This window comes from Etheostoma spectabile, chromosome 23 (assembly GCF_008692095.1).
Source record: "Etheostoma spectabile isolate EspeVRDwgs_2016 chromosome 23, UIUC_Espe_1.0, whole genome shotgun sequence".
NCBI classification, from domain to species: domain Eukaryota; kingdom Metazoa; phylum Chordata; class Actinopteri; order Perciformes; family Percidae; genus Etheostoma; species Etheostoma spectabile.
In genome coordinates, this window is record NC_045755.1 from 7,000,629 (window position 1) to 7,014,387 (window position 13,759).

A 13,759-nucleotide genomic window follows, 5' to 3' on the forward strand; every position below is an offset into this window, starting at 1 on the left:
CACACACACACACACACACACACACACACACACACACACACAGGCAAACCCCCAGACACACTTGCTGATATGTACCCCACAATGAACCCTGGCTCCTAAGATGAATGGGGTTCCCACGCCTCTCCCAAGGAGTGCAGGGCACAGTCTCCTCCTCTGAGCATTCACACACACACACAACCACACACGCACAATGCACACTACAGATGGCCACACAGTCTCACTCAAACACACATAGGTGCTTTTGAGTTTAATACAGAAGCACACACACTTGTATTGAAAAGGACACATTTTAAAAGGCACACAGACAAGTATAGATTATTTTTCAGAGCATTCACACCCATGATGAGCATGTCAATTTTTAAGATGGAGTGAGACACAGCTAACTTAATTGCTTGCGCTTCAGTAATTTGGCATAGAAAACAGCTTTTAATTTGTTAAGCAGAAAACAGGAAGGTGAGTATGGAAAGAGAAGAATGAGATTTTTTGGGGTGTTTTACTTTTGGTTAAATTTCAGTTACAACTCGTGTGTGTGTGTGTATGTGTGTGTGTGTGTGTGTGTGTGTGTCGTAAGGTTTTACTTTGCAGGGAGAATTTAAATGAAGCAGAAACAAAAATGTATGTGAAAATCTAACATTTCAATATCTAAAGGTTCAGCTACACAAAGTCCTTGAATGTGTGTGTGTGTGTGTGTGTGTTGTTAAATTAAATAAGGGATCTATTTTAATATTATTTTGTGTCATTGTGTAATACACTACGCTGTTAGATTTATTTTTTCTTGTTGCAAAATGTATGCATCGTATATACAATATATATTTATTTATATAAAATTACATTTGCTTTAAACATTGCATTGTGTGTGTGTGTGTTTGTGAGTGAGTGAGTGAGTGAGTTGCATAGTATAGTTTAAATAAATTATTTATAACTAACTTGGATGCTTATTTATTCCATTATTGCCTCTTTTCTATTGTTTATATTAAGCACTTTTGAAAATGTCCACATTGTTTTTTTTAGAAACTACAATTGGATTACAAAAAAGAAAGGGCTAATTACAGAGAATCTAAATACATGCTTGATTTGTAATAACTAACATATAGTAATATAATTCCCAATGGTAACTTTCTGGAGCGTATGCTGAGAGATGAATCTTAAGCTTCTTCAACACTGGCCAGTATATGGTAATAAAGTTTTCCAGTCTAAATTCGGCAGCAGTATTCTGAGCCAGATCACTCTAACATATGTCACATCAGCCTTAATGATACAGTCAAGTAGCTGCTTGGCAGGTTTATGACCTGAGGGCTACATGCACACCTGTGTGTGTGTGTGTGTGTGTTGTGTGTGTGTGTGTGTGCGCGTGTGCGTGTGCGCGTGTGTGTGTGTGTGTGTCAAATAGGTACAGATACTACTTTCCATATTATTTGTATTACATGTGTGACCGTGCACGATCGCATGCACTGCGGAGCGCTGCTGTTAAGAGATTCTCATGTGTAAGACAGCAGCAGCAGCAGCAGCTCACTCTCTCCTCTCATTTGTCTCCATCAGGCCGGGGAAACCTGAGAGGAGGCGAGCCGACAAACCGCGCAGACCTGAAGCTGCAGAGAGGAGGTGACCTGTCAAGCATAAGTGACATTCAGGAAGTATTCAGAAAGCATTCTTTGATTCAGAAAAATGAAGGCACAAATAAATTATGTCAGGTTAAGACACACGGTTAGTTGCACATAGAAAGCAATAATACTAGTTAGTGGCGTGGGAACCCACTAATGTGGATGTGTGTAAGTATGACCATAATTACATCTGTTTTTCTACTTCAGTTGCAGGCTCATTATCTTTGGTGTTGTAGTTCTTCCTTTCGCTCATCCAAATATAATTTGCTGCATATGTACAGATTATTATTACTCTATTGTGCGTGCGTGTGTGTGTGTGCGTGTGTGCGTGTGTTAATGTGGATGTGTGTAAGTATAACTATATTCACGTCTGTTTTTCTATATATATATATATATTTTACACTCAATGGTGCGTGTGTGTGTGTGTGTCAGTTGTAGGGTTTCCTTTGCAGGGTGAATTTAAATGAAGCAGAAACAAAAGTTTATGGGGAAATCTAACATATTAATATCTAAGGGTTCAGCAGCACAAAGTCCTTAAATGTGTGTGTGTGTGCATGCCACTACACTGCTGAATTTTCAAAGTCCAAATCATGTTGGTCAGGTCTGGAGCTGGGATCATGCATCCTTCGGCCACACAACACAACTAACAGTTTGTTGTTAGTTCATTGAACGCAATCCGACTCACATTGTTCCCAGCACACAACAGCGACTGTGGCAGTAAGTGAAGCGTCCCATCAAAACCTGCTCCGGCGCGTTGTGTGTGTCATGTCGTATGAATCAGTAAGTTTCTGGTGCAGCTCAAAGATAATCTCCTCAAAGGAAATTAGTTTGGGAAAAATAGGAAAGAAAAGCCGTCAGCCTAAAGGTCAAATGAAGATTAGAGAGAAACAGTACACGAGGGCACACCGGCTGGCACCCGGAACTGCACAAAGGCCTCATTGTCACGGGAGCCCTCGGCTCTGCACACACTCCTCCTGGGTACTTGGGGAGACATGACACCTGTTGGTGGTTCTGGTCAACTGCAGGCAGAGGACAGGACACCTCCACAAAGAGAGAGCAGCAATCAAATATGTTTTTTGTTTTACTTTTTTTCCCGTTTTGAGAACAGTAAAATAAGAAGTTCTCCAAAATTCACATAAATGTGCTGATTAATATATGCCGTGACATGACAGAATGCGCCCTTACATAAAAGTTAAATGACGAGAAAAAAAATACCAATTTCTTTTGATTTATATTTGTTGATTTGACAGTTTTATGCCAATCCTCCGGGCAAACAGGGTTCACTCACTTCAAAGAGTTGAGTGCTTAATCTCAAATGATTTGAAGGATCGTTCTTGACAGTTTAACACAGTTTTAAAGTTTATGCCGCCATGTGTCCAAAACGTTTGCCGAGTGTTCTTTTAGAAAGTTGAGTTCATGGCTTTAGGGTGTTCCTGAGTTATACCTCTCATTAGTTAATACTACCATTAGTACCATTGTATTTTTTTCAACAAACTGGATACAGGTGTTTTTGGAATGTTTTAATATGATAATACTCTCTGAAAACATTTTATTTTTAATATAGTTTTTTAAGTCATTTTAATAGTTACAAGATACACATCAAAATGACAAAGAAATATAATAATGTTAGTGTGTAAGGGCACGCAAGCAAAAAAAATGATTTTTTAAATTTCTTTTTAAAACCACTTAATTAACCACTAATTTCTGGCTCATCTCTGGTAGTTTCTTGCCAAACAGACAGGGATAACTGCCTCCACCCCGGTACAATGTAGGAGTACGCGACAGACGTTTTTCACAGAAGAAATTTTGACTTGTTACAGTTGGAAAAGCCACAGGTGTGTAGAATAAAAATAGTGATGGCTGAATTCTATTTAGCTGCTTTGATTTCATCCTTCAAAATTTGTAACACCTGTGCATTTCCCACGGTGACAAGTCAAAAATTAAAAAAAACAAGTAAAATAAATGATTAATAATCCACATAATACGCTGTCAATAGTTTTTTTAGGACTATTTCTTTGAGAGAAAGATGTTCCAGTCAAAACAGGTTGCAGTGAGGTCAGTGGATTATCCAGAGAAACAGTTTCTGACACTCTTTCCGTAAAATATAAAGAAAGATGTGTTGCAAAAATTAAATGCAATTCACCTCCATTGTGTTAGGTTGGAGGTAGAAATCCCAACTATTTCAAAATCTGCACAAATAACTATCTGTGTGACGAGATACCACCAAAGGTGAACGAGAAAATATGTTTTCTCTAATTTGCATGAATCGACTTGCGTGCCCGTGTAAACCTGTAAATGAAACAGGTGATGCAGGTCTGTTGTATACTTCTACAGGCTTTGACATTATGTAGCTTGTGTAGAGATGTGTGTGGCATTTATAGGATTACCGACTTGCAATAAAACAGCCGCAAACTGGTGCGTGCGTGTGAGGAGTTAAGGGAGTGACTCACTTTTATAAGTTTGACCCCACCTTGCTTCCTCGCGTCTCCCCCGTCGCTCTCCAGCTCGAGGGGAAACCGCAGCAAAGCCGCGGCCTCACTCAGGAAACTCCCTGTAACAAGCACAGCGGGTCTCTTTGACCTTTTAGCCAAACACAGACAGAGATACAGATTTATGCTCATGTGATTTCCTGTGACATACATAGATGACGCATGGTAGATTTGTGTGTGTGTGTGTGTGTGTGTGTGTGTTTGTGTCAAATAGGTATAGGTAATCTTTTCCATATTTGTTGTGTATTACATGTGTGACCGTGCACGATCGCATGCACTGCGGAGCGCTGCTGTTAAGAGATTCTCATGTGTAAGACAGCAGCAGCAGCAGCAGCTCACTCTCTCCTCTCATTTGTCTCCATCAGGCCGAGGAAACCTGAGAGGAGGCGAGCCGACAAACCATGCAGACCTGAAGCTGCAGAGAGGAGGTGACCTGTCAAGCATAAGTGACATTTAGGAAGTATTCAGAAAGCATTCTTTGATTCAGAAAAATGAAGGCACAAATAAATTATGTCAGGTTAAGACACACGGTTAGTTGCACATAGAAAGCAATAATACTAAATAAAAAAGGTGATTTTGTATGTAGATTATCCAATGAAACAAAGTCTTAAATGGTTTTAATTAACTTTTATATTGAAATACTGAAACCTACTTCAGCAGTTTAATTAAGTCATTACATTTTCATGTTAGCAGCGACACGTCACATCCTCACAAAATCATTGTGATAGAGATTTGTGTTGATAAAGCCTTAGTGTTCAGTTAAAAAGAAAGACTATGATTTTAAATAAAAATCCAATGTGTTATTTTATTTCTTCAGTTACTTTGAAAGTTATTAAAACTCTCCTGAGTCCCATGGGCATTTAAAATGAATAACATATCTACTTACAAAATACATCATACAACAATACAGTTATAATGCATAAGCATGTAGGTTTATTCTTGACAAGAGGATCTCAACTCAAAGACCCACTTAGTAGCTTTCTCTGAGCTTTCAACTGCAGCTTGCAGTCTTCATCAGCAGATATGTAATTCATACGTCAGCCCTCAAAACAGAGTAGGTATTTTTTTAGTACAGTAACTTGTGTTAGAAGGACATTTTGTCGTTGTGAGTTTGTGTTTCCACAGGTCCATCAACCGTGTGACACGGGGGACACCTGCAGAGACAAACTGTCCTTTGGGGTGAGGTAGTAGGTTGTATAGTTTTAGGGTCATTCCCAAGCTGTCAGATGACTATACAACTTACTGTCTTTCCTGAAGCGACTGTGATGGCGGCATCATCATCATCATCGACATTGTCACAAAGGAAAATACAACTTCACCACTGGAAATTCTTTTTTATATATATATGTAATGTTAGAGAAGAAACATTAGAGAGATAAGTTGTCAAATATGAGAGAAATGTCAGATGTTAGATAATTTAAGTGTAATGTAGGTATAAAATATGCACTGCAACTTGTTATGTGGAAGATTTTCCTCATATCTTGTAGTGTACATTCAAGGTTTATCTTTTTTGATTACCTGACATTCATTAGAGTATTTTTCTGAAATATAGATAATATCTGGAATTTTTGTAGGTTTTTTTGATTATTAAAATGCAAGTTTAGGAGTCTGTTATTTCAAATATGCTTATCATAATTGCAAGTGCTTTAACAAAATGCCTCTGATAGCTGATATTTGAATAACGATTTTTACTCTTATCTAACTCTAATGTTTTAACTCTGTTATCATCACTTACCTTGCTGCATTGATGTAATAGCAACACAGTAGTTGGGTCTTCATTTACACAGTGACCAGATGTGTACACACCTTTAGATCCAGATGTTCTTCCTGCCCACCTAGGTGATACGTGATTAATGGTGTTCGTACAGGGTGAGGTAGTAGGTTGTGTGGTTTCAGGGTTGTGATTTTACCCCATCAGGAGCTAACTATACAACCTACTGCCTTCCCTGGAGGGCAGCAATACGTCATAGAGCACACACGTCTTTGTCACCGGACAGACAGACTCATTCACTGAGCACAACAAAGAGCCAACATTTGATTTCAAATGGGTGAGTGGTGGAAAATGACGATATGCATTTCATAGCAACATTCCTTACTTTAAATGTGAAGTTGAACTCGTGCTGTGTAGATAGCATGGAAAGAAATTAGTAATTTAACTTTGTACTGTTTCAATAATAAATAAAGACTGGATAAGAAAGAATAAAAGAACAAATGACTGCAGTCTGATCCTTTCGGTGTTTACTAAGCACTGAGATGCACTAGTAAATATCTAGTTGATGGACTTGTTTCTTGAACTATTGCCCTATTCTTTAAACCTTGTAATGAACTCCTATTTCAAAATGGGAATCTTAAACTCCTCTGTAGCTTAGGCTTCAACATGTTCACATGTACTGTCTCTATCTATTTAGAAGAATGTTCTAAAGTTTGTGTGTGTCGTTATTGTTATTACAATTTTTTTTTAATGAAATATGAGGACTTACTGGATCAAAGAGAAAAATAAATTCCCAGAAATGATTTGAATCAACTAAATTCAAAGCATACAGTCCATTTTATTTGAGTTAAACACTGTCTGACAAATGTTCAGCATTCTGTTACACACTTCAGAGTAGTCATAGGTTGTGAGTTTCCATGTTGCATCCCAAAAGTTGATATCTGGTTCACACAGTGTATTTCACTTATTTGTGCTTTGGAGTTCGGAAACTTGTCTCTAATTCAGAAAACATTAGCATGTGTGTGTTTCCCTCTCAGAAATGATCGCCCTCCCACTTGTCTGTGTGAAAACACACTTAGCATCCTCAGAAGACTTTGGTTGTCTGGCTTAACTGTGGAAGTCAGCAGGAGAAGATGTGTGTGTGTGTGTGTGTGTGTGTGTGTGTGTGTGTGTGTGTGTGTGTGTGTGTGTGTGTGTGTGTGTGTGTGTGTGTGTGTGTGTGTGTGTGTGTGTGTGTGTGTGTGTGTGTGTGTGTGTGTGTGTACCACTAGACAGTCTCTCAGCTCAGGGTGGACACATTGAAACATTGCTGAGGACTCACACACAGTAGATGGCGCTAGATATCCCACATTGTGCTTACCTTGGGATGTTGGCAATCCAGACTTTATTTTACAAAAAGCTATGAAGTTATTAAGACTAATAAGGAGAGAAAAATGAAAAATCAATCCTTACTAACTACTCACCTATACAAAGGGATGATACCTGCAATGCTCATTTAAAACGTGTCATATAATATACATTCATTTAGGTTACATGCTCGTTTTGTAAAGAAAGCTACAGATAAATGTCGTTACGATCCCATATTGATGTTGGTAAACTATACAAATAAGAAAGGTAAATGTAAAGAACAGAAGCAAACTTGCTGGATAAAGGATTTTAAGATGTTGATTTTGAAAAACCTATGGTGAAAAGAAAGGTTAGGAAATGCACCTGATACTTAGTTTACTAATAGGATAACATGACTCATCATGTCCACATTAATGTGCACATAATATTATCTTGTTAAATGCTGATGAAATCAGGACTTACAGGTAAGTCCAGGACCACACCGTATCCAGACCAACTGACACACAATACAGTAACCTACTTTTCAATTTTACACTTATTATTAACCCATATGTGTTACAATTTTGCATTTACCATATGAAAACATCTAGAAAAGTAAAATCCCTATTTTCAATGTGATTTTCATAACATTCAGTTACCGGTACGTAGATTTATACCAGTTTTGTTGTGATTTATATACTATAACATACAGTACACAACATATACGAGATGCAGTGATGGAGGAAATGCTAAAAGTAACTTAAAATATCAAAACTAATTTAACTCAATTTAAAAAATTCTCTTGTAAATATCATATAGTATATTATTATTATTACTGATGCATGTGTAAGCTTACTCACACATACAGTGTATGACACTGCATTGTATTTTATGAGCTCTTGTTTGCGAGTAAAGTCTTAACAGAGATTAAATCAGTTAATTAAATGAATTGTAGTGAAGTTAAAAGTGCAACATGTAAACCCTGAAATGTTGTAAAGTACTAGTATAGAGTGGCATAAAATGATTCACTCAAGTAAAGTACAAGTACCTCAAATTTAAGTGAAGTAGCCTACTTGAGCGAATGTACTGCACCACTGCATATATATATATATATATATATATATATATATATATATATATATATATATATATATATATATATAAATATGTGTATATGTATGTATATATATGTCAGCAGGCAGGCTAAACGCCAACATATTGTTTAATATTTTATTATGAAAAATGGTGAGCGTCAATACTCTATAATATATGATTGTGACGTTTAACTACATTGAGTGATCCACAGTGGCTCCATTATAAATGATTTAGGAGACATTGATTGATTGATCGAGATAGAGCCAATCAAGCCAGGGACTTGTGTTGTATTGACATTTCTGTCCTTTAATGACTAGTTAATGATGCGATCAGGGACGTGAAAGCCCGTTCCACACCGTCCCCAGCTCCACACACAGACAGTTGGTTCCACACCGACCCGTGACGTCCCCAGCCACCAGGAAGTGATTGCATCCTGCCAAAAACAGCGGGGCGGTCCGTTTTCAAATCCACGCGTGGCCATTGGTTGAAACCATAGGTGTGTCAGGGGGTGTGCGCGCCGTGGCCTCGCCGCTACGTTATTTCCTGTAGAGGATGAGCGGAGGTTTGCCAGCACGTAGGGAGACGACGCATCAGGTTTTTAGCAGAGCCGAGCGGGATCTGAGCGTCCCGCGACCGAGGCGTCCGTCCCGGCTGCAGCAGCTGGAAATGCTTCGGATTGCAGCCGCTGAGGTAATTCATAAGCTTTATTACAAAACTGTTATGTAATTGTCATTGAGCTTACTTGCCAGGCGGAGATTTAACAAACTTATTGTTCAGTATGATACCGTTTTATGACACCTGAGCAGAAAGAAATGGTTGCATAAGTGGATTGGGCTTTCTTAAAAGACAACTGTCATAAAGCTGCCGGCGCCTTGCTCCATAGGGAAGAAGGAATGCAATTGTTCTGAGAGTCTTATTGTATGTTGCGAGTTATCCCCATTTGCACTTCCTGACAAGTCCTGCACCTGTTTTTCTAATAAACCTCACACACCCACATGGTGTCGAGAAACGCTTCATTTTAAAGAAAGGAAATATCTTTATATTGGTCAAAAAATGTCCCCTTTCAGCCCACAATATATTTCCATTTCCTTGTCTGTCTGTGCAGCATAGTGACAAGTAAACCTGACCTTATGTGAGTCTGTTTAGAGCAAGACGTTGACGTTGGTTTGCGGATTTCCTCTGTACCTGGTTTTTGGTCAGTGCTCAGTAGCACATGGATGACCTTGTTGCAGAGGCATTGACGGTCTTAGAAACAGCTGATCCTGATTCAAGGGGTAGTACTGCCAGAGGGTTTAAGGAGATGTACTGTATGGTACTTTTGTTTTGATTGATTTGGGTCAGTCAACTGACATGCATTGACATGCTTTTGTTGATTGCTGAGAGCTGACTGTTCCCAGTGCAGTTACTGTTTCCTCTTCTCCTGTGACCTAAAGATAGAGCCCCGTTGTCTGGGATTCTAGTTCCTCTGGGAATTAAGACACAATGTCCTCTGAGGTGATTGGGGAAACATGGGCTGGGTCCGAGACATCAATGGAGTGGGGGGGGCTAGTCAACAACTCAGTTAAGAGTTAGTTGTGGACCTGGATGCAAAACAGTATTATGTGACTGAAAAAGGCTAATGTTACAGACCATTAGAAAGCTGTCGATGTATGTACACTTGTTGAATCTTTTCAATAACTAAAAGGGAACAGAGACAACCGAACATGCGTCAGTGCTATTTTTGTCATTCAATTAGGGCCACAACTGATAATTATTTTCATTGTTGTTATTATTATTATTATTATTATTATTTTTATATCATTATCTAGATTCATCCATTGATTGTTTGGTGTATGAAACATCAGAAAACAGTGGGAAAATGCCCATCAGTCTGACCAACAGTCCAAAACACCCAATTTTACTGCAAGTAAACCAGCAAATTGTTTTTTTTGTCCAAATTTTGTCCAAATTGATTAATGGACTAATTGTTACAGCTCCACATTCAGGCATGCCAGAGTGCATGTCTGGACACACAAATTCACACACAAAAACTGTAAAATCGTCAAAATTTAGATCTGGGAATGGTGTGTTGGAGCAGATCCTACATTATTTTGGATCCAACTCAAAGATTGGTAGATAGGAGCTTACATCTCACCCTCACTCATAGATTTTGGCAAGACCTGTCACCTGATATGCTGAAACCCAAAGACTACACAAATAAACAAGAACAAGCACGCTTTGATTAGTCATGTCCTCACTGTGTGGTCTGTATACACAAATAAAGAGAACATATTACCTAATTGTTGTGTTAGTCAAACCGTTAGTTTTTGTAAAGTCTCAACAGTGAAAGTTAAAAGTTGCACAATACCATATTAGCTGATGTGTCTTCCTTGCCGGGCTTACAGATGTATGCAGCTGTGTAAACTGAGATTTTACATTGATCTTTCATGAGCTCTGTGATGGGCCCAACTAAGGCTGGGTATCATTAAAGATGTTCGACATGGTACCAATACTGATATACTGCTTCCTGAACAATACTTTTTCGATACACATTTTCTAGAAATCTTTTTAACAGATAATATTACAACCCTATGGTACAATTCTTTTATTTCAACCCCTTTGCATCTATGTGATGCACACCGTAGTCAAGCCTCTCAAAATACACACGTGAGCCCCGTCTCTGTGCGTAATGTTTTTCCTGCCTCTACGAAGTGTAGACAGCCCATCACCAGCATGATTAGATTGGGGTAGAAGCAAGCTTATTGGCTCACTGACTCAAATAAAATTCTACTTGACTTGACACTGATGACATTTATTTCTTAGGTATTGAAATTTGGTATTGAATGACAAGGCAATTTTTCGATACTCTGTACTATGGCGGCATGTCAGTCTGAGAAGTTTGGTACCCAGCCCTAGGCCCAACAGCTAAATCTCTGTAAGCTAGATCAAATCATGTCATCAGATCAGGATTCTTGCCTAGATGGTAACACAGATCAAATGTTATTGTAACAATATCAGAAATTCCACATTTTTTTAAAAGCAGATACCCGTTTTTCTGCCTTCATCCTACATGTTGTGTCACATTGTTACTAATACATAGAGGTTTTACAGGCGGCATCTATGCTTTGTAAAGTTGTAGTCTGTAATCTATGGAACAACAGCAGCAACATCGGGCGTGATGAATTACTGGAAGTTTGCGGGAGCGTTACAGAATATGAGCATTGTTGCTGTGATGTTTTGGGATGGCTCTAACAGATGTCTTTTACCCTGCTGGGAGCAGCTGGGAGCTTCACCATCTCCCTTCCACACATACCAGATCCATTTCTGAGATCACGGACAGGCAGTGGAATAGATAGACCCGTTTATTTTTAGTAAAGGAACATAAAGAAATTGACTTAAAGCTGTGAAACACTGTATGTACTCGCTGCAAGTCTCTGGGGCATCACAGTTGGTCAATAAATCCATTGGTCAGTAAGTCCGAGCTTTGTAACAAGCTGCAGAGTGTGTACTTTGACTGGACAGGTTGGAATTTAATCTGTGATTAAAGCGCCACTGTTGACTCTCTGGGCATGGTTCACTTAATAAACAAGCACTTTCACATTATAAACTTACCTCTGGCATTCGATATAGCTGTCACAACTGCATAACAGATCTGCCTTTGTTGTTGACATTTGAGGTTTGTTCATGTTTTCTCTGAAACACGACCTACAACCAAAAAAGATCAATCTTGGGATGCACCCACTCCTGGTGCTCTTAAAGAAAAAGGGTTTGAGATCTTTAAATGTGTGCAAAGAAAAAAAAACTACAGGCATTCATGCTTTGAATAGCAGAATTATGTGGCGGTTTGATAAAAAAGTGTTTATTAGTTACATGGCTTGATCACAAAAGAGTTTTAAAAAAAAAAAAAAAACTGGCAAAAAACAATAAAGATGATGATGATGATGATGATGATGGCCCCATTCAACACTACTAGACTCCAGCATGGCTTTTTGTGCCACACAGCTCTAGACTGTGTTTATGATGACACGTTATATCTTTCCAAAAGCAAAATCAATTGACAAACTTTAAAAAACAAACAAAAAACAAGACTTTAAATGAAATCCATGGAAGAAAATATAGATAGTAGACATGGTGCAAAGATCACAAATATCAAATCCAAAATCCAATATTGTGTTGTACACTTAAAACAGACTCTGTCTTCTCTTTTGCAACGTTGTTTTGCCAGTTCTGTTGGAATTCTCTTTTTACACAAAGTAACACATCTTCTAATATCAGCGACATAGCCTACGTTCACTTCACTTGGCTCAGCTCTCTCCTAGGCTACTGCACTGCCTTATGACATCATCGTCACTGAACCTTTTCACCTTTCAGTAACATAAATCACAATAATATCCAGAATATTTATCAAATCAAATCACAGTATTTTGCCTACAGAATTCTAAATGTGAGGCTGGTATTTTCAGATTTATCCACACTGTAGAGTAACTTTTAAAAGCTAAGTTTTCACATGTTTTGGCAATAGGTTTTTGTTGTACTTAACTAAAAAAAAATCAAAATCTACCAAATCTAAAAACTAACTAGAGATTTTTCCAGACCTAGGAGTTATGAAACTCTCAACCAATCCAAACTGCCTCAGGATTTTGTGTCTCATTATCACCCATTGTCTCCCCTCTTATCACAGTCTGGTTCAGCTTGATCTCCACCATGGCAGGGGATCTCTTTAGCCCCCCGTCCCCACTTGGGGATTCCCTACTGGACAGTCCGCTGTGTGGAGACCTGATGGCGGATCTTCACAACATCTCCCAGTCTATAGAAGACGACATGTTGGGATTTGATTTCCCGGTGTACCAGAGCACTGGCTCGGGGTCCGAGAGCTCCATTGCACTGGGTGAGTAGTGGAGTTAGCCTCGTGAGGAAGAAACGATCACAGACCACATGAACAGTCATGTTAAAAAGGTACAACACACTGACCTTTTGGCTTCACTGTTCCACATGTCCACATGTCCCCTCACTAAAAAGGCCTGTGTATAACACTGTGTGTGTGTGATAACAGAAGATTAGATAAACTCTATGTCTCCTCAATGATGTGTCAGTCTCCAAATTCCTGAGCAACACTTGAAAAAAAATGGCCCATGCCTCCTGTAATTTTTTGGAGACACATTAACTGCAGGAGTGTATGATGTGAACTTGAAGTTTCTGCCTAGGAAAAACAGATTAATTTTACCATCACATTGATGGTAATCTGTTTTTTATACCAATATTGTTCTGATTTAATCTAGAAATCTAGATGCACCCTAATAATAAAAACAGCCTTGCGCTGTCTCCTAGGAATTCAGTTATAGCAGGAAAAGGTAGCTAAACAGTGAAGATCATAGCTTTTGTGTAAAGAGCGGAGTTGTTTTACAAGGGAAGAAGCTTGGAGTAACGTAACTAGGAGAATATAGCAGATACACAACAAACGGAAGAGCCTTTTGAGTTAGATGGTCGTCCTTATTTATTCAAACCCGAGAACACAGACGAAGAATTCTCCTCACAAGAGTTGGAAAGAACCAGACAGA

The 13,759-nt window shown here is 38.6% G+C and overlaps 1 protein-coding gene and 1 long non-coding RNA gene across 3 annotated transcripts in view; both read left to right on the plus strand.

Moving 5' to 3' along the window:
• The window catches only part of LOC116672833 (uncharacterized), a 31,375-nt gene extending 29,641 nt beyond the window's left edge, over positions 1-1,734 (plus strand). For both annotated transcript variants that reach the window (XR_004327649.1, XR_004327650.1), the window contains one exon: positions 1,540-1,734. This is a non-coding gene — a long non-coding RNA (uncharacterized LOC116672833). The remainder of the gene's footprint in view (positions 1-1,539) is intronic.
• Positions 1,735-8,692: 6,958 nt separating this feature from the next.
• Positions 8,693-13,759, plus strand: part of LOC116672830 (peroxisome proliferator-activated receptor alpha) — a 12,387-nt gene continuing 7,320 nt past the window's right edge. The window contains exons 1-2 of the mRNA XM_032504725.1: positions 8,693-8,912; positions 12,883-13,089. Of these exons, the coding sequence (XP_032360616.1) occupies positions 12,906-13,089 (184 nt within the window). The 5' untranslated portion in view covers positions 8,693-8,912; positions 12,883-12,905. The remainder of the gene's footprint in view (positions 8,913-12,882; positions 13,090-13,759) is intronic.